Below are 25,348 nucleotides of genomic sequence, written 5' to 3' on the forward strand. Positions count from 1 at the left end.
TTTTGATTACTAGTTTACCCATATCTCTATATAAAATGAGTGTTAAGCCATATTATTTAGCCACATTCATTAAGTTTTCATTAACTCTACTTAAAAAAGGTCAAAACAATTTTAGCAATGCTGTATTAAACAGACCTAAAATTAGGCATCTGTAATTTGAACCTCTAAAAATAACTAGTATTTCTCCTATGATAATGAAAAATGGCTGTTTAGGGTGGGGGGGTGTCTTACAGATATGCTGAGTACTCGTTTCAAGGTCAGAAAATTAATGAGTCTAGTCTTTCCTCTTCCCTTTTCTCAATCTCATAATCAGGAATGTATAGAAGAGGTCAAGAGATTGTCCAGCATGGTAAGAAGACAACTTATTTTTTTTGTCCGGATTCGGTTTTAGCCACTGCATCCCAAGGCACAGTTTGTTTCGTCGGGGTGGGGCCCTGGTATTATAATACATTTAGTTCACTTAGGAACTTCCCTTTCTTTTAAGAGTTAAGAAAACATTTTCACTCCTAAATGATAAGCCAAGGTAACCTTCCACAGACCCTGCAAAAATATCTCAAGTTTCACAGTTAAATAGAAACAAATGTGTTGAGACATACTTTCATCAGTCCTTTCTTTCTTTCAATATATTTTATTCTGATGAAGTTACAAAAGTAGATACAAAACACTTTCTTAAAAAAGTACAGTTAACCGACTTAGAAAAATAGATAAAGCCCCTAAAGGTTTAAAAATACAAAATAAATTTTCATGTAAAGAACATTTAAAAATATTTTAGATAACCAAGACTAACTTGAGCAAGTTATTTTCAATGTAGACCAAACATAGAATGTTGTCCTATAATAAATCTATAGCACACTGGTAATCCATTCGGATTTACAGAATACTTGTTTGAAACAGAATCTGATGAGAGAAAACCCAAGTGAATTTCAATACAGTTGCTTCAGTAAAATTACTGCTACCACCCCAAAGCCCATTACAGTCTGAAATATCAAAATCTAATGCAAACGCACAGGAAGACTGAGGAGCTACTATTTTCCCTCTTTGCCAGAATTGTACAATAGTTAAAATCCAAATCCAGTTACTGAACTGGTATGAGGAGGAAATAATGTCCCTGTTGAAGCTGCTTAGTTTGGTGTCCCAGCTAGTATTTTCAGGCCAGAATTCTACAGAAAGCAGACAGACTCCTATAATCAGGCTAAGGTGACACCAGCAGCATGACTGAAGCTGCTTAGAAACAGATTTCTAGGACTCACACCCTTCGGGACCGGTTTGTTTATGCTTATGAGGTAATGATGAAATATTCAGAAGCTTCTCCACTTCTAATGCGACCTCACTGCTCAGAGAGAGGGCCAAACGGCATAATCAAGAAATCTCAAAAATATTTGAAAAATTAACATCACCACCAGGACTGCTCCTCTTGCCTCTGCTGTACTAGAAAAACTTTCCTTTTGCTGTTATCAATGTCATGATGCATACAGATGTACATTTCTCAAGCAGGCAGCTACATGAGCTAAGGATCTATAGGTCTTAAGATGAAAGGAAATACTTTGTTAACTGGCAGCCTACTAAAAACCACTTTTTTCACAGTTTGGCAAAGAATAAAGGAGCCATTTGGTTGTCAATACAAAAACTGTAGTACAAGGAAGTTTCACTATTTAAACAAAAATCTGTACATCATTGTCCAAAAGTTTTTTTTAAAGGCCTGGAAATTAAAGCACCATAGGATTAACTGCATAATTCAGCAAGTACTATCCAACCCATGCTTTTAGTCGGGTGTGAAGAGCAGTGATTGAGACACCTCAGAGAGAGGACTTCTGATTAGGAGGAGCCAGGGGAGTGAGTGTTACTCAGGGAGATAAATCAAGACTGAGAGGAGTCAAAGAAAGACAGACTCCTTCCAGCTTTAATTAAAGGCTGGCCTTCCAGCCAAGCCCAGAAGGTGCTATCTTCTCTATGTTCTCTGCTCCATCCCTCCTGTTCACTCCCTGGCCTTGGATGTAAATAAATAATGTTAAACTAATGTTTGGTTGCATTCTTGGTTAAGCCAGATTAACTGGGAATGCTTTTTCTTTTTTGGTATTGCTTTTATTTTTTTAAAAAGGGACATTTTGAATTACCTGAATTCTTAATTACCAACAAATTTTAAAATTTATGTCCCATTATTAAGCTGTCTCTACTACTTTTACTTTAGTTACTTAGTTTTAGGGCTCTAAGTCATGAAGAGAGGGAGGATTTCTACCACTGAAAATAGATGAAGGAAAGTAAGAACACTTATTTGATGATACTTAAAATATTAGAAATGATAAAAATACAATCTTATTTGAGAAATATTTCATTCCTAGCATACTTAATTAAAGCCAACAATGTTCAAAGTCAAGAGGCAGTAACATCCTAACATTCTAAAAACCTTCTTGTTTGGAAATGATCAACATAAACATACAGAATGCCTGATGGTTCTTTTGGATAATCTTAAAATGAGGATTATGGAATGTTTCATAGAGGACTTTTTTAATAAGGGATTTTCCCACTATTTCCCAAAACAACAATGTATGGTTTCAGCCTAAATCAGATAAAATGTTTTGTTTCCTATAAAATTCTATATATATTTAAGAATTTATTGAAATTGAGTTATTACAAAAATGGAGTTTCTAAGTCATTTTTTCTTTACAATCTAGTAGAATAATAAAAATAAATAACCAAAAAACCCTTCAAATTTAACCTTAACCAAAGGTATCAAGGAACATGGTGAGTACTTTGCAAAAAATCATAGCTCTGAAACAAACGAACTTCAAGTGTTGCCAGTCTGGCAAGTCTTTAGTAATATGTGTGCCTCAATACACTTCAAACAGTCTATATCTGAAAAATCTAGTGAAAATTAGATCTTTTCTTCACTAAAGGAGATTCTTTTTACCCCAACAGAATAATTTCAAGTTTTGATACAAAAACAATTAAAACAGAATAAAACGCCAATCCACCCCTTGACTATTAACAGAATGAAATATTTTACTTATCCCATTTTTGTCTCCTTTAAACATATACCCCCCACCCCCAGCACAGACACACACACATTAAAGAACATGTAGCACACTGAACTTTTAGCTGGGTTATAAAATGTGCGCACCTTTAAGGTTTTTTATTACGGCTTTCCTTACGTTTTAACCTTACTGGGATAAAGTTCATGCATTTCTACACTACTCTTAACTAAGTCTCAAGACACAATAAAAATACATGTAAGTAGTTTCTCTTTTAAGGAAAACTCAAAACAAAAGAATCAAGTACTCTTAAGTACTTCCTTCTATTCTCCTATCCAAATTTCAAGGCCTCTGAAGCCAAAAACATGAATGAAAATAACAGTTTTTGAGACCCAAATGTGTTATAATTTTTTTGGAAGTCTTTTCTCAGCCAAAACCTATATATTAAAATTAATCTGAATGAAGCTTTTCAAAATAAAAATCTGCAAGACAATTAATTCTTAGATGCCTTAAAAAAGTTCTTTGATACACACTAAAAATCTAGATAGGCTGTGAATAAAATCCCAAATAAAGATTAAATAATAAAGTCATTTTAGAAATAACTCTGGTTACTCCCATACCATGTCTTATGATGATTTAAACTGCAATCATGGATTTTGAAAAAATACATGTATATAACCTATAAAAACACTAGCATACAAACTTCAAACTAAAAGGGCATCCAAAGTGACACAAATGTTTTTAATCTAAAGAAAATTTGAAAATGCCTCTTCTATTTGTAAAATAAAAGCAGAATAAAACTGATCTGATTGCATTATTAGGAAATTTGTTCTGGAAGCTTGTTAACAAATTATTGGCAGAAATTTTTTATATCCATCATGCTGTTACCTGAATCAGACTTCAGTCATCTTCTTCAGTAAATGAGTAAGTAAACTAATAAACTGCAAGTGAGTCTTCATATACTACAACCAAAAATGACTCTGTGGTAATAACAGCAGTGATCATACAGTGCCTTAAATTCAGCCATGTCCTGAATTTCTCTCTGAAGGTATTAGGCCAACCTACCTTTGGGACAATTTTATCAGTAGACACAGGCAACTGGTGTCTTTTTATCCTGTTTTCTTAAAGTCTGTATCACTAGTCTATAACAGAAAGCAATGAGATAGCTCTAGCAGTAGATGAAGCAAGAAGGTAACTGTTCCAGAAGAAAAATTTATCTGTCTTTTGATCCAAGCTTCTCAATTAATTCCTGAAGAGGTGCCAACTCACGTCTATCAATCAGATTAAACTCCTAAAAAAAGAAGAAAAATAAAATTAAAAAACAGATCTAAAATTAAAACTCTGTCATTCAGAGAAAGGATTTCCAACTCTAGCTTTCTGAAATCCAAAAGAATGATGAAATAATCTCTATGAATATTTTAAAATAGGATCATTTTTACTCCCTATTTTAATATACAAGGGGCTTAATAGATAGTGGCCTCCTCTGGGCACTTTTACTTCCATATACCTACATTTACATACTATCTATGACAGGCAACAATCTCTAAGAAAGACAAGAAAGAAAGCACAGTACATTCTCCTCTGTGTGGTACACAGAATTGGATATATAATACCTACTATACACGCTACTATAAAAGACTTTATTTTTGGGGGTTCCAAAATCACTGCAGATGGTGACTGCAGCCATGAAATTAAAAGACGCTTACTCCTTGGAAGGAAAGTTATGACCGTCCTAATAGCATATTAAAAAGCAGAGACATTACTTGGCCAACAAAGGTCCATCTAGTCAAGGCTATGGTTTTTCCAGTGGTCACGTATGGATGTGAGAGTTGGACTGTGAAGAAAGCTGAGCGTCGAAAAATTGATGCTTTTGAACTGTGGTGTTGGAGAAGACTCTTGAGAGTCCCTTGGACTGCAAGGAGATTCAACCAGTCCATCCTAAAGGAGATCAGTCCTGGATGTTCATGAAGCTGAAGCTGAAACTCCAATACTTTGGCCACCTCATGCGAAGAGTTGACTCACTGGAAAAGACCCTGATGCTGGGAGGGATTGGGGGCAGGAGGAGAAGGGGACGACAGAGGATGAGATGGCTGGATGGCGTCACCGACTCGATGGACATGAGTTTGAGTGAACTCCGGGAGTTGGTGATGGACAGGGAGGCCTGGCGTGCTGCAATTCATGGGGTCGCAAAGAGTCGGACACGACTGAGTGACTGAACTGAACTGATAAAAGCTACTGGTTTTCCCATCAAAATATCTATAGAGAGATATATTTATATTTGCATAAAGAATTATATATTTCTAAAGTTAGCTTAGAAGTCCCTATTCTTTGATCATTTTTTTCAAACAATGTGAATTATTTTGACTTTAAAAAGTTCTAATTTCAACTAAGGGCCCATAAGGAAATGGGCCACACCTCTGAAGGTGGTGGTTCTTTGTGACATTTCTAGCTGCTAACTTTGTAGTTTCAGCCTGAAGTAGACTTCTGGAAACTAACTCAAGATATTTTAGCTAACGAGTTCTTCCAAAAGTTTCTCCTCCAGGCACAGACATCTCATGAAACGAGACAACCCTAGATGTTTTTCCCGTGGCATCCCTTTATTCAGCAGTAGCAATGGGACACAAGGGTGTTGACAAGTTTTCCTGGGTGTTTAGTGCTTCATGTCATATGCCAGTCAGAGACCAGGGTCAGGTCTCTCCAGAGGCAAAAGGCCCCAAATGGGGGTGATGCCTTCTATTCTGTTATGTACATCAAAGAAATAAACAAGAAAAAGGGAATAAAACAGGAGAACTCTGCATGCTTACCTCTATATCTATAAATAAGACACTATACTATACTTTTTGTTAATTACCAATTCAAATACGTCCATGTCAAAGGACACACCAAATTCAATGCAATTCAACTTACCTGAACGAAGAAAATAAAGTGCTTAAAGGAGGTGTTGAGGTGGGCTTCCTCCTGCAGCTGCATTACAGAATCAAAGTGCTGGTGATAAATATGGGCATAAACCCTGAACAGACGCTTTAGAATGGTCTTTGCCACAGACATAAAGTTTTTAGGAAATGGGACACCTGTAATGTATATATGTTTCAATCAGTCTTTTACCAGTAAGAGAAAAATAAATAGCAGAAAAATTTAGACAATGCCATAAACATCTCCAATACACAAATTCACAAATACAAGCTTCTATCCATATATATATTTTTTAAAAGGCAAGGGAAAAAACCACCCAAACCTAAGAATGTGAGGTATCCTCATACCACACTTTTGTTGAATGCCTTAGAATAGTAGGCACAAGTGACAAGTTATGGGAGATGACGCTGAATCGTCATCTTGTTTTTTTACTTGTTTAATACTCGAGATTTTTACTTGTTTAATACTTGTTTAATGATGAAATAATCTCTATGATTTTTTTGTTTACTTGTTTAATACTTGAGAATTTCTCCCTAAAATTAACGGCAATAAGTTTGTTTCTTGTTTTCTTGGCCCTGTCATGCAGCCTGTTGGGAATCTTAGCTCCCCAGTCAGGGATCGAACTCGAACCCCCTGCACTGGAAGCGTGTTTTAACCACTGGACTGCCAGGGAACTCTCAGGAAATTCTATTTACAGTTTAGACTATAAATAGAAAATTTTTACTTTTGGCAATTTATAACTCTAAAAAGATTTTTTACACATACACATACATACTCAACCAGGACTGGAAATTTTCCCAAGCAAAAGAAAAAGGCACACCTTGAGTCACTATTATCTACTGTCTACAAATAAAAAATATTTTCTCTTCTGAAGTACTCTGAAAATCTAGTCTTCCTTCTTAGGCTAGGCGTCCCCAACTTTTTATTTACTTTTTTAAAGTGCTATTTCCATTTTCCTATAGTGTAAGAAGAGGAATAATACTTTCTATAAAGGGGAAGAATGGCACCTCCCTATTTTTCAAAGAAAATAAATATCTCCTCATAAAAGAACTGGGAGAGATCTTAGTCACCGCTCTCCAGGCAGTGCAGGTGGGGATATGACTGGCTGCATTCCTGAGAATTTTGGTTGACAAGATCAATGTTTCTTAGAAAACAGGTACAGAAGGCAATACAACAGGCATGGAGTACAGATAACAAACACATAAGAAGGCAACTGCTTCCAAAATAACCTAGAGTAGTTGGCCTAATAGCACTATACTACTCTTGAACATGTCCTTTTCTCTAATCTTTCAGAAAACAAAAGTTAAAACACTTTCTCCTTCCCTGCATTCTGTATTCTTGACCTCTCCACGAGTCCTTAATAGTTTGAAATTTAGTAAATTTTGCTCTTGTAAGCTGATGTATGTGTATGTGTTCCTCCACCCCTCACCCCCAGTCTTTGTAACAACCTGCCTTTTCACACATTATTCTGAGGGTGATGGACATGTTTTTCTGGACTTGGTCTTATATTCATGTATTGAAAAGAAAATGAGTAACAATCAAGTTTTGTCTAAAATAAATAATGGCATAAGTTAAGATCTGGATAACAGTCTAATGAAGGGGGAAATAATTCCAGAACATTAGGATAAAATATTGAAGAATTGGGAAGCTGAAGAAAGAGAGTAATGACAAAAGTATTCCCTCCGGAGGGAGACTCTGATAAATAAATACAAGTGATTTATTTTAATCTAAACACTTTCCAAGCTGAATTTAACATTCAAGCACAGCCAATACACAATTAAGGATCTATGAGAAAGGAAACAAAAGGCTTTATAGAACAGAAAAGTTGGTCAACAGCAAACAGACCAAATATAACAACATGACATAAATTTTCAAAAAGGAATCTGCTATGTTCTGAGTGTGTGTGTGCATGCGCGCACGCATTCACACGCACTTTGTTGCTCAGTTGTGTCCAACTCTTTGTAGCTCCATGGGCTGTAGCCAACCAGGCACCTAGGTCCATGGGGAGTTTCTAGACAAGGATACTGGATTTGACAGCCACGCCCTAATCTAGAGGCTCTTCCCAACCCAGGGATCAAACCCAGGTCTCCGATACTGCAGGCTTGGTGCCTCCTTCAAAATCATATTGAAATTCTAACACCCTAGACAATGGTATTAAGAGGTGGGGCCTTTGGGGGTGATAAGGCCATAAGGCCTCTGCCCCTTTGGCTAGAATCAGTGCCCTTACAGGAAGAAACAGAGATGATTTCCCTCTCTGCCATGTGAGGATACAACAAAAAGACTGTTTTTTGCAATCTGTAAACCAGGAATAGGACCTATGACAGAACCTAGCCATGCTGGCCTGATCTTGGACTTCCAGACTTCAGAAGTTAAGAAACACATCTCTATTGCTTATAAGCCCTCCAGTCTCTGGTACTTTTTGTTATAGCAACCCAAACAAACATGACAGAATCTAACAATATGTTGTTCATTAGATACCCTATACTGAAAATGACAAGGATCAATCACATCCATGAATATCAATGCCAAAATCTTAATCAAAATATCCAGAAATAAAAAAACTCTTGCAGCAAAACATTGAAAAAAATAGAGAAAACCTTATGATCAACAACAGAAAATAGAAGAGCATCTGACAAAACCCTACAATTTGATTTTTAAAAATTCACAAACCTCTAACCAAAAGGAAGAGTCCTGCTTAATGCTGAAATACTAGAAGCACTCACATGAAAGTAAACAAGAAAAGGATGTTTGCCTTCATTGCTTTTACTCAGCACTGCTCTGAGAGCAAAGTACTAGTTATTGCAATTAGTTAAGAGTACACAAGTAGTATATTTATCAGAAAAGGATAGATGGAATTAGTATCATCTTAGTCTGATGTGACTATAAACTTTAAAAACTCAAGAAAACCAATCCAAAAGAAATAGTCAGAAACTGATGGTCAATTATAAAATTCATAGATATATCAACAATTTTCCTATATACTAAACAATAACCAGTTAGAAATCAGATTATCAATAAAAACATTAAGCGCCTATGAATAAACTTAAGGAACTTGAAGGACTAAAGTAAAATACAGAATTTTTCCAAGAGGGAATAAGAAATAATTAAAAGACTGTTCCTGGATAGAAAGACTCAGTATTGTCAAGAGAACAAGAATCCCTACAATAATTTGCAAACTGAATGAAATCTTAATAAAAATCTCACAGGTATTTTTTTTACCTAGACAAAATGTTTCTAAATTCATTGGAAGAACAAACTTTCCAGAATAGCTGTGAGTATTCTGAAAAAGAAGAGCAAGGAAGAGAGACTAGCCCTACAAGATGTTCAAAGATACTTGGCCATGGTAATTAAGAGTGTGGAATTTCTGTAAGAATAAAAACATTAAAAGACTTCAAAACATATGTCAATTTGCTGTACACACATGAAAATTAGGGACTAAAAGACACATGTATATGATAAATGGTACTGGACAAACTGACTAGCATTTATAATTGGGAAAAAAGTAAGAGGAGTGTTGAGAAAAAATTCCTGACAGAAGAAAGATTTAAAAACAAAACCACAAAAGTACTAAATAAAAGCATTGACAAACATTTTTATGATCTTTAAGTAGGAAAGTCCCTTCTAATCATTGTATTAAAATCCAAACATCATAAAGGCAAAGATTAAAAGGTCAAAAAAAGAATAATATACATAGCCAAAAAATCCTCATAAACAAAATAAGTCAATAAGGCAACCTGAAGAAAAACACAACATGCATGACAAAGATCTAATATATCCTTAACATAAAGAAATAGACAAAGGATATAAACAGAAAACACACAATGATCAACAAACCAAAAAATGCTCAATCTTTTCAATATTTTGTAAAATGAACATTATACTAGAAATGTATTTACCCATTTTAGAAAAGATGAAAAACTGAGAGGCAACTAGTACTGACGAAGAAACACAGGCAGACACAAACATGGCTGGAAGGAGTATACATCTATAACCTTTTTGCAGAGAAATCTGGCAGTCTTTATTAGATTTTGTTACTCTAATAGACCATTAAAAAGAACATAACACATCTATCATTTAAAAAGAATATTAGTTCTACAACATTAACTCACCAATTTTAGAAGGAAAAAGAGTTTCATCATCAAGTTGATCCTGAACCCAAGTCATCAAATAGTCAATGTATTTTGGTGCAGAACATTTGATTGGCTTTTTAATATTAGTACCATCTGCCCAATGATATTCATATCTGAAGAGAAAAAAGTTTTAGTAATAAAGTTTTAAAAAACATGTTGCAACTTATAATCACAGTAGGTTCACAGTTTGTCTACGTTGTTAAGTGTGTTCATGCACACATACACACACATAAAAATAATTTTAGTAAAGTAACCAAAGTTCTACTGAAGATTACTTGGGAGTTCCCTGAAGAAAGACAGTTGACCCTTAAACAACAAGGGTTTGAACCACACAGGTCCACTCAGACACAGATATTTTTCAACAGGAAATACTACGATCCACGGTTGGTTGAATCCACAGATGCAGAGGGACCATGGATATGGAGGGCTGACTCAACTTATACAATATTCTGAAATATGATGGTAATAAATGGAAAAGAAAAAGATAGTATGGAAGCTGGCTGTGCCAGACTTTGTTTTACAACACAGCCCTGAGAAAGGCAAGGAACTGAGTCCCTGTCAGTTAGACAGCAGGTGCTGAGGAGTGGGTGAGGTGCCGATGGACCCTCCATGTTCTGAGCTTGTTGGCCACTAGGTAATCATCAACAGAGCCAAGATTATAAAACCCTGTTTTTTTGAGAGGGTTCTAAAGAATAAATCTTGTGCATGCATCTTTTTCTACTTCACCTTTGCTAAGCAAGAATGATTAATAATAAAACTTCACTTTATGAATCATTTAAGCCAAAGACAGGAAATTTCAGGACTAAAACAACACTTCACAAAATAAAAAACATCTCTCCTAAAATAATGTAAAAAGAACAGAACTCAAATTCACTGGGGACCTTTTTTACCTTTACATAAAAATGACAGCAAGTTCAGAAAGGATTATTTTTTATACCATCTCTCATCACACAAAAGCCATCAACTGTTACAGGAAAAAAGGTTGGAAGGACGCTAAAACGCTAATTCTGTAACATCTTAACCTTGTGGGTGATAAAGGGCTCTACCTCTTTGTCAATATTTCTAGAAATTATTACAGTAAAAAAATTTTAATCTACCATCTGTAAGTCAGGTAACTAAAGCAGCTCAATTTGGAAGTAATTAATACCAAATAAACACAAGGAAAAAAATCAAATATTAAAGGGTCAACTAAAAATTCTAAGAAACTAATTTAAAAAACAGAAACAAAACCATAAATTTAACAAAATTGAAAAAATAACTTTTGAAAAAGCAAGATAAACCTAAATTTCTTAACTTTCAATCCTACTGAACATTCATACTTACTACAATACAATTATAAAAAATCAAAACACTGGGAAACACATACCAAAGTAATAACTAAAAAGTTAAAGGTAAGCTTTTGTTTTCACAAGCAAACAGGCAAGAAAAACAACAAGTCTTTACTATTTAATTTATATCAGTTGGTGATTAGCTTTATTTAGTAATTCAAATACCTATATAATAGCCAGTTTAAGTACCTTGGACCTGCAGACATGACTGGACAGCTTGCTTCAGTGCAGAATTCTGTGATAGTTCCATATAACATGTTGATCTGGTTGAAGAAATCCACAGCTGGAAAATTAATAGCAGAATTGTGTTAAAATGTCCATGTAAACAAAATAAAACATCAGATCTCTCAACTGGAGGATTCAGTCAAGAATCTTCAGGAGAGTCAACAGTCCAGGGGCACTATAAATTCTCTTTTTTAAATTGTCACACCTAAAGTAAACTTTAAAAAAATTATTTATTTATGTGGCTGTGCCAGGTCTTAGTTGCAGCAAGTGGAATCTTTAGTTGCAGCATGCGGGATCTAGTTCCCTGACCAGGGAGCAAACCTGAGCCCCCTGCACTGGGAGCTCAGAGTTTTAGCCACTGAAATCACCAGGGAACTCCCTTAAGTAAACTTTTAATATACACTTATTTTTAATATACTAAGCTTTTAAGCAGCCTGTAAGCAGGAAAATATTAGAGATATTAATAACTTAATGGCAACTGAGCTTCCAGTTCAAGATGGCGGAGTAGATCTTAGATCTCCTCCTGCAAGAGCACCAAAATTGCAACTAGTTATGGAACAACCATAGACAGGAGGATGCTGGAACCTACCAAAAGACACCCCATGTCCAAAGACAAAGAAGCTGCAGCGAGACAGTAGGAGAGGTGCAATCATGATAAAATCAAATGCCACAGCCACTGGGTGGGTGACCCACAAGTTGGAGAATAATACCAAAGAAGTTCTCCCACTGTTGTGAAGATTCTGAATCCCACATCAGGCTTCCCAACCTGGGGATCTGACAAGGGCTGGGAATCCCCAGGGAATCTGATCTTGGAGGAAAACAGGATTTGATTACAAGACTTCCACAGGACTAGGGGAAACAGAGACTCCAGTCTTAGTATGCACAAACAAAACCTTGTGTGCACCAGACTCAGAGGAAAGGAGCAGTGACCCCACAGGAGACTGAACCAAAAATATCTGCTAGCGCTGGAGGGTCTCTTGAGGAGGCAGAGGTCAGCACGGGCTCACTACAGTGTCGGTGGAAGGTCCCCCTTGGCGTAAACCCTCTAGCAGTTCACATTAAACCCTACCATAGAGCTATAAAACCCAGGGCTGGGTCACCTCAAGCCAAAAAGCTTCCAAGGAGGGAGCACAACCCTTCCCATTAGCAGATAATTGGACTAAAGCTTTACTGAGCAAGGCCCTGCCCACCAGAGCAAGACCCACTTTTTCCTACCACCAGTCCTTTCCATCAGGAAGCTTACACAAGCCTCTTAGCCTCTTCCATCAGAGGGCAGAGAGAAGAAGCAAGAAGAATCACAGTCCCCCAGCAACGAAAACAGAAACCATATTACAGGAACTTTCACTTTTCACTTTCATGCACTGGAGAAGGAAATGGCAACCCACTCCAGTGTTCTTGCCTGGAGAATCCCAGGGATGGGGGAGCCTGTTGGGCTGCCGTCTATGGGGTTGCACAGAGTTGGACACGATTGAAGTGACCTAGCAGCAGCAATCAGCATGAAAAAGCAGAAAATTATGTCCTAGATGAATGGACAAGATAAAACCCCAGAAAACTACACGAAGACAGAATACCTTCCAGAAAAAGAATTCAGAGTGATAGTGAAGATGATTCAGGATCTCAGAAAAAGAATGGAGAAAAGATTGAGAAGATGCAAGAAATGTTTACCAAAGACCTAGAAGAACTAAAGAACAAACAGAGATAAATAATACATTAGAAGGAATCAACAGGAGAATAACTGAGGCAGAAGAACGGACAAATGATCAAGAAGACAGAATGGTGGAAATCACTGCTGCAGAACAGAATATAGAAAAAAGAATGAAAAGAAATGAAGACAGCCTAAGAGACCTCTGGGACATCATTAAACACACCAACATTAGGATTATAGGGGTCCCAGGAGGAGAAGAGAGAAAGAAACTGAGAAAATATCTGAAGAGACAATAGCTGAAAATCTCCCTAATGTGGGAAAGGAAGTAGTCAACCAAGTCCAGGAAAACAGAGTCCCAGGCAGGATAAACCCAAAGAGGAACACACCAAGACACATAGTAATCAAACTGACAAAAACTAAAGACAGAGATAAAACATTAAAAGCAACAAGGGAAAGGTGACAAATAACATACAAGGGAACTACCATCAGACTATCAAGTTGATTTCTCAACAGACACTCTATGAACAAGAGGAGAATGGCAAGATATATTTAAAGTTATGAAAAAGAAGAACCTACAACCAAGAATTCTCTACCCAGCAAGACTCTCCTTCAGATTTCATGCAGAAATCAAAAGCTTTCCAGATAAGCAAGTTATCTGCAGCACCACCAAACCAGCTTTACAACAAATGCTAAAGGAACATTTCTAGGCAGGAAACAAGAGAAGGAAAAGACCAAAAGAAAATAAACCCAAAACAATTAAGAAAATGGTAATAAGATCATACACAATCAATAATTATCTTAAATGTAAATGGATTAAATGCACCAACAAAAAGACTGGCTGGGTGGATGAAAACATGTGCATGTATGCACTTCCATTTACCACATCACTCTGCTTGACCCCTCAAATTGTATGTAATTATGTTCTTAGGTTAATCATGTCCCCATTATGGCTTACAATTGCAATTACCTTTTTTGTCTGGCTATTGATTGTGAAAACTGATACACATCTTCCAGTATTGTGATTATGTAACTATCTCTCATTTAATACCACTGTATCATGATTGGTCAAAAGAAAAATAACAGAACTCTATATTACCAAAATTACCATTTACTAGAAAAACCTGTAACCACTTCTTAAAATCCAGACATATTATCAGAATTATCTTGGAATTTTTTGAAAAATACAAATACCTAGGTATAGATTTTTTTTGCGCCAGAGTTCCAGATATGTTTCCAATGAGCAACCATGTTTAAAAACAAATGGATCAAATGAGGAAATTTTACTTTTATCTAGCTTCACTTTTTCTATTTCATATTCAGTGCTCCCACTTCATTTAGTTAATGTTTTCCAATTTCTCCATCTGTTCTTTTTTTTAGCCTTTATCAAACATAGTAGAAATCTCTTGCATTCATATATATAGTGTGTGTAATATATAAATTTTAGAAAACGTCTGAATTTTTGCCTAACTAAAAAAATTTAGTCTGTTTGACTTGGTTTAGTTTGATTCTACTTGTTTGATTCAGCATGAATAGAATGTAGATTTCCAATTAAAAAAAAAGACATGCAACAAGCAACAAAGGTTCACTATACAGCAGAGGAATTATGGACTGTGTTATAAGATACAGTCAATATCTTGTAATAATCTATAATGGAAAATAATTTCAAAATTTATATGTGTATATATATAATCAAACAAAATTCTACTTTTTGAAATTTAGTAACATTTATCTTTTTGCCAGTTTTTCTAAATGTCCTATGAACATCTAGTAACAATGTATGAGATACAAAATTTTAAATACATTTGTTTAGAATATAAGATTGTTATATATATATATCGCTAAGTCATGTCTGACTCTGACTCCATGAACTGCAGCACACCAGGCTTCTCTGTCCATCACTAACTCCCTGAGTTTGCTCAAACTCATATCCGTTGAGTCAGTGGTACCATCCAACCATTTCATCCTCTGTTGCCCCTTTCTCCTGCTCTCCATTTTTCCCGAGCATCAGGGTCTTTTCCAATGAGTCAGCTCTTTGCACGAGGTGGCCAAAGTATTGGACCTTCAGCTTCAGCATCTGTCCTTCAAAAAAAATATTCAAGGTAAACTTCCTTTAGGATTGACTGACTTGATCTCCTTGACGTAAGGGACTCACTAGAGTCTTCTCAAGCACCACAGTTCAAAAGCATCAATTCTTTGGCGATCAGTTTTCTTTATGGTCCAACTCTCACATCCACACATGACTACTATAAAAACTATAGCTTTGACTGTATGGACCTTTGTTGGCAAAGTGATGTCTCTGCTTTTTAAAACACTGTCTAGTATTGACATAGCTATTCATTCAAGGAGCAAAACGTCTTTTAATTACATGGCTGCAGTCACTATCTGCAGTGATTCTGGAGTCGAAGAAAATGAAATCTGACACTGTTCCCACATTTCCCCCATCTATTTGCCATGAAGTGATAGGATCGGATGCCATGATCTTAAAGTTTTTTGAATGTTGAGTTTTAAGTCAACTTTTCCACTCTCCTCTTTGACCTTCATCAAGAGGCTCTTCACTTCCTCTTCACTTTCTACCATTAATGTGGTTATCATCTGCATATCTGAGGTCATTGATATTTCTCCCAGCAATCTTGATTCCAGTCCGTTGTTCCATGTCTAGCTCTTACTGGTGCTTCTTGTTCTGCATACACATTTTGCAGAAGGCAAGTAAGAATCTCGTATTCCCATCCCTTTAAGAATATTCCATTCTGTTGTGACCCACACAGTGAAAGGCTTTAGCACAGTCAGTGAAGCCAAAGTAGATGTTTGTTTGGCTTGCTTTTTTATGATCCAGGGTCTGTTGACAATTTGATCTCTCGTTTCTCTGCCTTTTCTAAACCCAGCTTGTACCTCTGGAAGTTCAGTTCATGTACTGCTGAAGCCTAGCTTGAAGGATTTTGCTGGCATGTGAAATGAGTTCAACTGTACGGTAATTTGAACATTCTTTGGCATTGTTTTTCTTTGGGATTGGAATGAAAACTGACCTTTTCCAGTCCTGTGGCCACCGCTGAGTTTTCCAAACTTGCTGGCATATTGAGCACAGCACTTTAACAGCATCATCTTCTAGGATCTGAAATAGCTCAGCTGAAATTCCAACACCTCCACTAGCTTTGTTCATAATAATGCTTCCTAAGACCCACTTGACTTCACACTCCAGGATGAACAGGTCCAGGTGAGTGACCACATCATTGTGGTTAACTGGGTCATTAAGAGCTTTTTTATACTGTTCTTCTGTGTATTCTTGCCACCATTTCTGCTTCTGTTATGTCCTTGCCATTTTGTCCTTTATGGTGCCTATCTTTGTATGAAATGTTCAAATTAATATAAATAAAACTTACTATATTTATTAATGACATTATTCAAGATGCTCTTATTTTTTCTGCACTTGATAAAATATTCTCAGAGAAATGTTAATATGTTTCACTATGATTATATATATATTTTCTTTTCCCTTATATATCTTCTGATTTTTGTTTTATGTATCTTTATTGTTAGGTGTTTAATGGTTAACGATGTCTATCTTCTTTGTGAATTATATCTTTTATCATTAAAAATGCTCATCTTTGTTTCATTTAAAAACAAATAAATTTAAAAACAAAAAACAAGCAAAAATTCTAACTTAAAGGTAATTATTACATTAGAATATACAATTTGATGATATCCAAGCAGAGGAAAATCCATACCTTCTTATCAGTCTCGACCAGACAATACCATTTGTTAGGAAACCATTTGTGTTAGGAAAGAGAAGAAAGGTATTGTGGAATATATCGTGAGGGAGGTGTTTCAGTTCTATCAGGCATTAAAAAAATCTAACTTATCATAAAAAATTGAGACCCAGTTCATATTGAGGACATAAAAAATACATGAGATAAAGTCCCTTGTCCTAGAGTCTCTAGCTAACAAAAAGGACAAAATCAAGAGAGGGATAATACAACATATAAGAAGAGAGCATCCAAAGGCCAACAAGAAGCACTAGAAGAATTCAGAGAAAAGGTAACATCTTGGGAAGCTGAGACAGTCAAGGAGCACTTCCTTAAAGAGCTTCAGCTAGAACTGGAAGAAAATGGAAGAGGAAGGGGGTAAGAAACTCAGGCTTAACTGACTGAAACACACTGCTTTGCGCAGAGAGAACCACATAAGTCTTGGAAAGATTTGTTAAAAGGTCTCAGTTCCCTGTCTAAAAGACTACCGAAACTTAACTAGGGCTTTTCCAAGTTTCTTAAAAAACGAACGAATAAAAAAGCTCCACCATGTCAAAAGGAATTTTATACAAAACCCCCTCACTTATAAACTTTCCTCTTAAATTAGTCATGTTTTCTAAGAAATACAATGCAATACTCTTTGAAAATAAAGAATGCGCCTAGATGGTGTGCTGGTTTATTGGTCTGTTCTCAAAATATGGCCCAGAGATTCCCTGTTTTATAGGGGAAACTGTGAGGTCAGAAACATTTTAATTACTCTGAATTCTCACTCTCTTAGGAGGCATGGAGGAGCTGTCCAGAGGCTCCATGGTATGACATCACAACAGACCGAATGCAGAGCAAGTATGAGAATCCAGCCATAAGACATAAAATAAGATTTGCAACCAATGCCATACTTCTCACTAACATTTATTTTGGAAAATAGCTATTTTTATAAAAATACATTTTGTTAACATGTAATGGGTTTATTATTGCTATTTTTAGATGAATTTTAAAATAAATATTTTAAATTGCTCAGTTTTAATTTCTAACACAGGATCATTAAACACAACTCATATAATTAAAAACTCTTTGAGTTCTCAATAATTTTTAAGAGAATAAAAGGATCTTGGAACCAAAAGGTTGAGACTAGCCGATTAGAGCAGAAAGTCTCAAAGAAAAATCCAAGGCTGAAGAAGGCCAACAGACTCCTTCAGGATGAAAGGTGATACACAGACAGCCAACAGACACATGAAAAGATGTTCAACACTGGGGCTTCCCTGCTGGTACAGTGGTTATGAATCTGCCTCGCAATGCAGGGGACACTGGTTCTATCCCTGGTCTGGGAAGACCCCACATGCCTGAACTATAAGCCTATGTGCCACAACTGCTGAAGCTTGTGCGCCACAGAGCCAGTGCTACGCAATAAGAGAAGCCGCTCAGTAAGAAGCCGGTGCTGCAACTACAAAGTAGCCCCCATTCTCCACACACAGTGGAGAAAGCCCACACACAGTAATAAAGACCCAGTGCAGCCAAAAACAAAGAAATAAATAAAGATGGGAAACAACAACAAACAAGACGTTCAACATCACTGATTATTAAAGAAACACAAATCAAAACTACAATGAGGTACCACCTCACACCAGTCAGAATGGCCATCATTAAAAAGTCAACAAAAAACAAATGCTGGAAAGGATGTGGAGAAAAGAGAACACTCCTACAATGATGGGGATGTAAGTTGGTACAGCCACTGTGAAAAATTATGGATTTTCCTCAGAAAAAATAAAAATAGAATTACCATATTATCTAGCAATTCCACTCCTGGGCATATATCCAGACAAAGCTGTAATTCAAAAAGATACATGTACTCCTATTCACAGTAGCACTCTTTACAACAGCCAAGACATGGAAACAACTAAGTCTAAAGACAAATGAATGCATAAAGATGTGGTGCACATATACAATGGGATACTACTCAGCTATAAAAACGAACAAAATACAGCACTTCCCTGGTGGTCCAGTGGTTAAGACTAGGTGCTCCCAATGCAGGGGGCATGGGTTCAATCCCTGGTTGGGGAACTAAGATCCTGCATGCTGCCCCCCGCCCCCCACAAAAAAGAATGAAATAATCCCATTTGCAGCAACATGGATGAACCTAGAGATTATCATACTGAGTGAAGTAACTCAGAGAAAGACAAACACTGTATGATATCACATATATGGAAACTAAGATATGACACAAATGAACCTATTTATGAAACCAACCACAGAGAGAGAACAAACTGGTGACTGCTGAGGGGGGAGGGGATGGAGGAAGGATGGGGTAGGAAGGTGGGATTAGCATTTGTAAGCTTCTTATATATAGAACAGATAAACAACAAGGTCATACTGTATAGTAGGGAGAATTAACATCTTATGATAAACAATACTGAAAAATATAGAAAATGTATACGTAACTGAATGTATGTATATATAACAATCACTGTGCTGGACAGCAGTAAGTAACACATCATTATGAATCAACTATACTTCAATTAAAAAAATCTAAGAAAGAATAAGATAATTTGAATAAGATTACAAAAAAGGGGTCTTTTCTGAATAGATAATACTTAACATGGTTCACATAACAGAGAGATAAAAATATATAGAGAAAAAAATCTAGGGACTTCCCTGGTGGTCCAGGGGTTAAGAATTCACCTTTCAATACAGGGATGCAGGTTCAATCCCTGGTCAGGGAAATAAGATCCCTCATGCCATTGGGCAACTACTGAGCCCATGAGTTCTAGAGCCCATGTGCCAAAACTAGAGAGAAGCTTGCATGAGCAGCAAGGAAACATCCTGCATGCCACAACTAAATAAACACACACCCAAATAAATAAATAATTTTTTAAAAAGATCAAATCCCAACCATTCCAACTTCCCCCCTACACACAGGTAACTGCTAATTTTTTCTGTCTCTTGCCTGTAAGTTTCCTTATCCCATCTAATACAAAAGAAAACACACTATACAGTTTTGCACCTTGGTTTTTTTTTTCCTCTTAGTAATATGAATAACATTTTTTAATGAGTTGAGGAAAATAAAATTTTTCTTAATGTGGCTACTGGAAATTTTTAAATTACATTTATAACTTACAATATATTCCTATTAGACCACACTGACCAAGGCAATGATTATCAACACAGTAGCATCTACACTGTTGGAAGTATGTACCACCACCTGAGAAGTAGTCTTAAACAAACAAAATCAAACCTGAATTTGACCAAAGCTCCAAATCTGTACTAACATGGCAGCCACTAGACACACAGGGCAATTTACAATAAAATGAAGTTAAATTTAAAATTCACTTTCAGTCCCAGTAGCTGCATTTCTAGTGCTAAATGGCCACAGTGAAGATATACATTTTCATTATCACAGAAATATGGCTGGGATTTCCTTCAAAATAATCAAGGTAGTGTACAGAAACAGCACAACTGGCCATGAATTGATAATTGCTGAAGTTGGATAATAGATACCTGGGAATTCATTCTACTAGTTTCTCTACTTCTGTATGTTTGAAAATTTCCATTAAAAAGTTTTAAAGATTCCTGGAACAACAAAAATTCCTAAAAGACTTAAACCCTATCATCTAGAACTGATCTCATCTCAAAAATGATGGACTCCAAAATGATGCTCCAGTCTCAGCATATCCTCCCATGTCATGCCCTTACTTTCCTGAATTCAGAGTGACTTTCAGCTCATGGATCACTCTGCTTTCTCCCAGTCTCTCAATTTCCTTCTGACTACTCCAAAGTCACAATAATCAAGTGACTGACCAAAGCAACTATGCTTGACTTTTCTGTATACACAGCCAAGTGAAAGGAGCTGGGAGTGGGGGCACAACTGTGAAGATGGATCCCTACAAAGTCATGTCCATCACAGGTAGGATCTTTGTATTTTATCAATTTCTCATTTGACCTCACTCAGCAATTCAGACCATTCTCAGAGATTACCCCAAAGCACTCTCCATTTCTCCTCAGGTCTCTCTATTCAACCACACAACTACACCCTGAAGAGAAAACACTTTGGATGTATTTGCACTTACATGTTTCTTCATAGATAATCTGTTTTATCATGATACTTACATTCAAATGGGCTTCCTTGGTGGCTCAGATGGTAAAGAATCTGCCTGCAATGCGGGAGACCTGGGTTCAAGCCCTGGGTTGGAAAAATCCCCTGGAGAAGGGAATGGTTACCCATGCCAGTATTCTGGCCTGGAGAATTAATTCCATGAACTGTATAGTCCATGGGGTCGCAAAGTGTCAGACACAACTGAGTGACTTACACTCACATGCATAAAATAAAATTCATTAACAAAAACATTTTAGCAAAATCTTATCAACTAGTTATGTTCAAAGTTCTTAAAAAACTTACTGTTAACAGCAATCCATTCATTGAGGTCCTCTCCCTCGGGCAACATAACAGCTTGTCTCAAATTCCCACTTCCTAGAGTTGCTTCTGCATGTTTTAAGAGTTCATACTGATGAGATCCTTCAGGGATATTCTTCTTTGGTTTGAATGTTTTAGAAGAGCGGCTACTACTGTTAGGTTAAAAATAAGAGTATATCAATTTTTAGGACCGGACAGAGAATGACAATCTTAGGCATATAAATTGTTTTGAAATTAAAAAACATTTCCTGAAAAGTGTGACGATGTGGGGGTGGGGGGGACACAATAAAGTAAAGATTTAAAATTTTAAAAAAGTTTCCCCTACACAGAAACAGGAATAGCAGCACGATTTCACATAGAGGGCAATTTTACTAAGCTGCACGAAGCAGTCTGGTATAACAGAAAGGGCACCCTAACCAAAAGAAGAAAAAGCCTGGATTCTAGTTCTTGATCTGCCACTAACTCTGTGATGACTTGAGAAACCTAACCTCCTTTTGGCCTGTTTTCACCTACAGAAAACAGTGCTGCCAGAGTGGTAGTTCTAAGGCTCTTACAGCTTAAAAATCCAGTTTTCTGTATCAAAATACTTGTGGTGCCATCAAAGCAAACTACAGAAGAATCACTAACATTTGGAATTTATGGCAAGGAAAATAAACAACTGGTTTTGGAGGGAAAAAGTAAGCTTTTATTCCTATCTCACACCATTCCTAAGGTCTTCCTAATATAACACAAACCTCAGGAAAAAATGGACAGATTTCTAACTATAACAATTAAAACTTCCATAATTCAGAAACAAAAAAGTACTTGTAACACATATTACAAAGTATAAACTAAATAATAAAGGGCTTTTATAATCAGTTAAGAAAAAGGTTTTAATGGATGAAACTTGAGCCCATTATACAGAGTGAAGTAAGCCAAAAAGATAAAGAACATTACAGCATACTAACACATATATATGGAATTTAGAAAGATGGTAATGATAACCCTATATGCAAAACAGAAAAAGAGACACAGAAGTACAGAACAGACTTTTGAACTCTGTGGGAGAAGGTGAGGGTGGGATGTTTCGAAAGAACAGCATGTATATTATCTATGGTGAAACAGATCACCAGCCCAGGTGGGATGCATGAGACAAGTGCTCGGGCCTGGTGCACTGGGAAGACCCAGAGGAGTCGGGTGGAGAGGGGGGTGGGAGGGGGGATCGGGATGGGGAATACTTGTAAATCTATTGCTGGTTCGTGTTAATGTATGACAAAACCCACTGAAAAAATAAATTAATTAATTAATTAAAAAAAAAAAAAAAGAACAGCATGTATATTATCCATGGTGAACCAGATCACCAGCCCAGGTGGGATGCATGAGACAAGTGCTCGGGCCTGGTGCACTGGGAAGACCCAGAGGAATCGGGTGGAGAGGGAGGTGGGAGGGGGGATCGGGATGGGGAATACATGTAAATCTAGGGATGATTCATATCAATGTATGACAAAACCCACTGAAAAAAAAAATAAATAAATAAAGGGAAAAAAAAGAAAAAGGTTTTAGAAAAATGGGCTAAAGAGATGAATATACAATTAAGAAAGAAAAACAATGACAAATGAACAGATATGAAACACTCCTCAATCCGTCCCTTCTACTTCTAGGTATCTCTCCTTGATATGGATAAGGATGTGTTTTCCAAGATTGTTTTTAATAGTGAAAAACCTGGAAACAATCCTAAAACTTACTAGTAGAGAAATGAATATGACACATCTATATCATGGAATACCATATGGCAATTAAGAAGAACAAGATGGAGCTACATGAATTCACATAGACAGATTTCAATACATGGTCACACATATTACAATATGAAATGTACAGCAGAAGTCTATTTTGTAAATGCATAGAAAATGTCACCCATCAAACTGATACTGGTGATTACTTCCAGGAAGAGAAAGGAAATAAGACTGAGGACTTTCACTTTACCTGAGTAATCTGAATTTTAAATAAGACTGACTGTTAAGTAAAAAGGAGTTATGAAAACAATAAAAATCAAACAAGGGAAGTTTGTGTTTAACATAATAAAGAGCTAAATTTAATAGGGAAGTATTACATTAGAGGGAATGGCCCTTTACAATAAAAATAAGCTGTGAATGACAGGAAGCTAAATATGGAAAACTAGCAAGAAAACTGTCTCAAGGTTCTGTATGATCTTCATGTAAATGAAGATGTCTGTGCTTCAAACGGCACCAAGACAGTGAAAACAATCTAAAAAATCGGAGAAAATTTTGCAAAACGTAAATGTGACTAAGGGACTTATATCCAGGATAAAGAATTTTAACAACTTAAAACCAAAGACAAGCCAATTTAAAAAATGGTCAAAATGTTTGAGTAGATATTACTTCAAAGAATATACACAAATTGCCAATAAGCACACAAAAAGGTGCTCAACATCATTAATCACTAAGGAAAAACAAATTAAAATCACAATGAGATACCATTTCACATCCACTTAGGATGTGCTATAATCAAAAATTCAATTAACAAGTGCCAGAGAGGGTGTGGGGAAATTTCCAAGAGAATTAACACATACATCCAAAACAAAAATCTATACCCAAGTTTATAGCATAATTATTCATAATAGCTAAAAAGTGGAAACTCAATTGTCTATCAATAAAACAAAGTTTAAAAGAAATAAACAGAGCCATATTTAGGTCCAAAAAACAAATAAGAACTGTGCATCCACAAACAAACCACTAACTAAACATTAACATAAGAAAAAGACGTTATGGGGGGGATTGTTCTGGTAATAAGGAAACTTTCAATTAAAATAGAAATCAAACAGATTTTTTGATACGGTAATCACACTTTGACGGCTATTCGCTTAAAAAAATAATTCAAAGGCGGGGAAAAGCACTGTTAGTCAAAGATATTTCCTGTAATCCTATTTTACGATAGCAAAATACTAGAAAAGAATCCAAATTTCTCACATTAAGAAACGGGGTGAACTCTGGTTATGATACACTATTTTAGACGTCAAGTATGTGAGTGATGCCCATAACTAAAAATGGATTCGCTCATACAATACACATTTAAGTAGTACACTAGGTAGAGAGGGCCACTAGAGGAAAAAAAGGTGCTACAGCAATGCTTCCCAAACGTTAACGTGCTTAAGAATCATCAGAGAATTTACAAACTTTTCCCACTTCAAGGCTCATTTGGGTCCAACAGCTATCTCTAAAACAGGATTCTACAGAGTTAAAAAAACGTTAGTTAATTACACAAATTCACAAAGTGGGCTGAATCAGAACTGTATGGAAAGGCCGCAGCTTAACTTTAGAGACACTCCCACATTTTCCTGGGGCGGCATTTTTCCACGGGGGTAATTTAATCCTGACGATAATAAAGCTGGCGTACGGTGGAATAAAAAGCTTAGTCAGCATGCATCGTTGCTAAAAGGCTGGGGACTTGAGAGAAACTGGGAGCCCCGGATCGTCTCTCTGCCCTCAGGCGCACTCGGGCGGAAAAGTTTCGAGGCACTACCGGCCTCGGGGCCTTTCTACACCCCAATCTTCTCGCTCCGCTTCCTTTGCCTCGACCTTCATCTCCGTCGGCTTCTGCCCACATCCTAGACTCCTCCAAGACTCCGAGAGCTAGCAGAGCAAGCACCTGGCACCCCAACCCCGGCCTTGGGGACTGCCCTCGCCTCAGGCGCCCCATCGCCCCTTCCGGCCCTCGGCCCTCACTCAGCCCTGGAGCCCCGGCCACACTCACAAGAGGAAGCTCATCTTCTGTCCTCGGAGGGGAGGGGCCGCTGGCCCCTGCCGCGGTCAGGACTCGGAGTCCGCGCGGAACCGGGAAGGAGCCGAAGGTCCGAAGCCGGCGGACAGCCGAAGCCGGCGCCGCCACAGCTCCAAGCCCGGGTGGAACCGATGCAGAGCCGGTGCAAGCGGGTGAGCAACTGAACCCGCCTAGTACTCCTCCCCCACCTTCCAGACCCAAAATGCGGAACCA

The 25,348-nt window shown here is 36.9% G+C and overlaps 1 protein-coding gene across 1 annotated transcript; it reads right to left on the reverse strand.

Annotated features, from left to right (window-relative positions):
* Positions 1-612: 612 nt before the first annotated feature.
* MOB1A (MOB kinase activator 1A) lies at positions 613-25,348 on the reverse strand. The gene is made up of 6 exons (XM_043918417.1): positions 25,109-25,348; positions 21,341-21,507; positions 11,530-11,623; positions 9,992-10,125; positions 5,877-6,040; positions 613-4,260 (listed from the first exon to the last, which is right to left on the reverse strand). Exons 1-6 carry the CDS (start codon positions 25,120-25,122, stop codon positions 4,183-4,185), a joined length of 651 nt encoding a protein of 216 aa, XP_043774352.1. The 5' UTR covers positions 25,123-25,348; the 3' UTR covers positions 613-4,182.

Source organism: Cervus elaphus, chromosome 11 (assembly GCF_910594005.1).
Source record: "Cervus elaphus chromosome 11, mCerEla1.1, whole genome shotgun sequence".
NCBI classification, from domain to species: Eukaryota; Metazoa; Chordata; class Mammalia; order Artiodactyla; family Cervidae; genus Cervus; species Cervus elaphus.

Coding starts and splice junctions, on each gene's coding strand:
- MOB1A (XM_043918417.1), bottom strand. Junction 11,624..21,340: donor TGAATGGATTGCTGTTAACA/GTAAGTTTTTTA, acceptor TTAATTTTCCAG/CTGTGGATTTCTTCAACCAG. Junction 10,126..11,529: donor GTCATGTCTGCAGGTCCAAG/GTACTTAAACTG, acceptor TTTTCTCTTCAG/ATATGAATATCATTGGGCAG.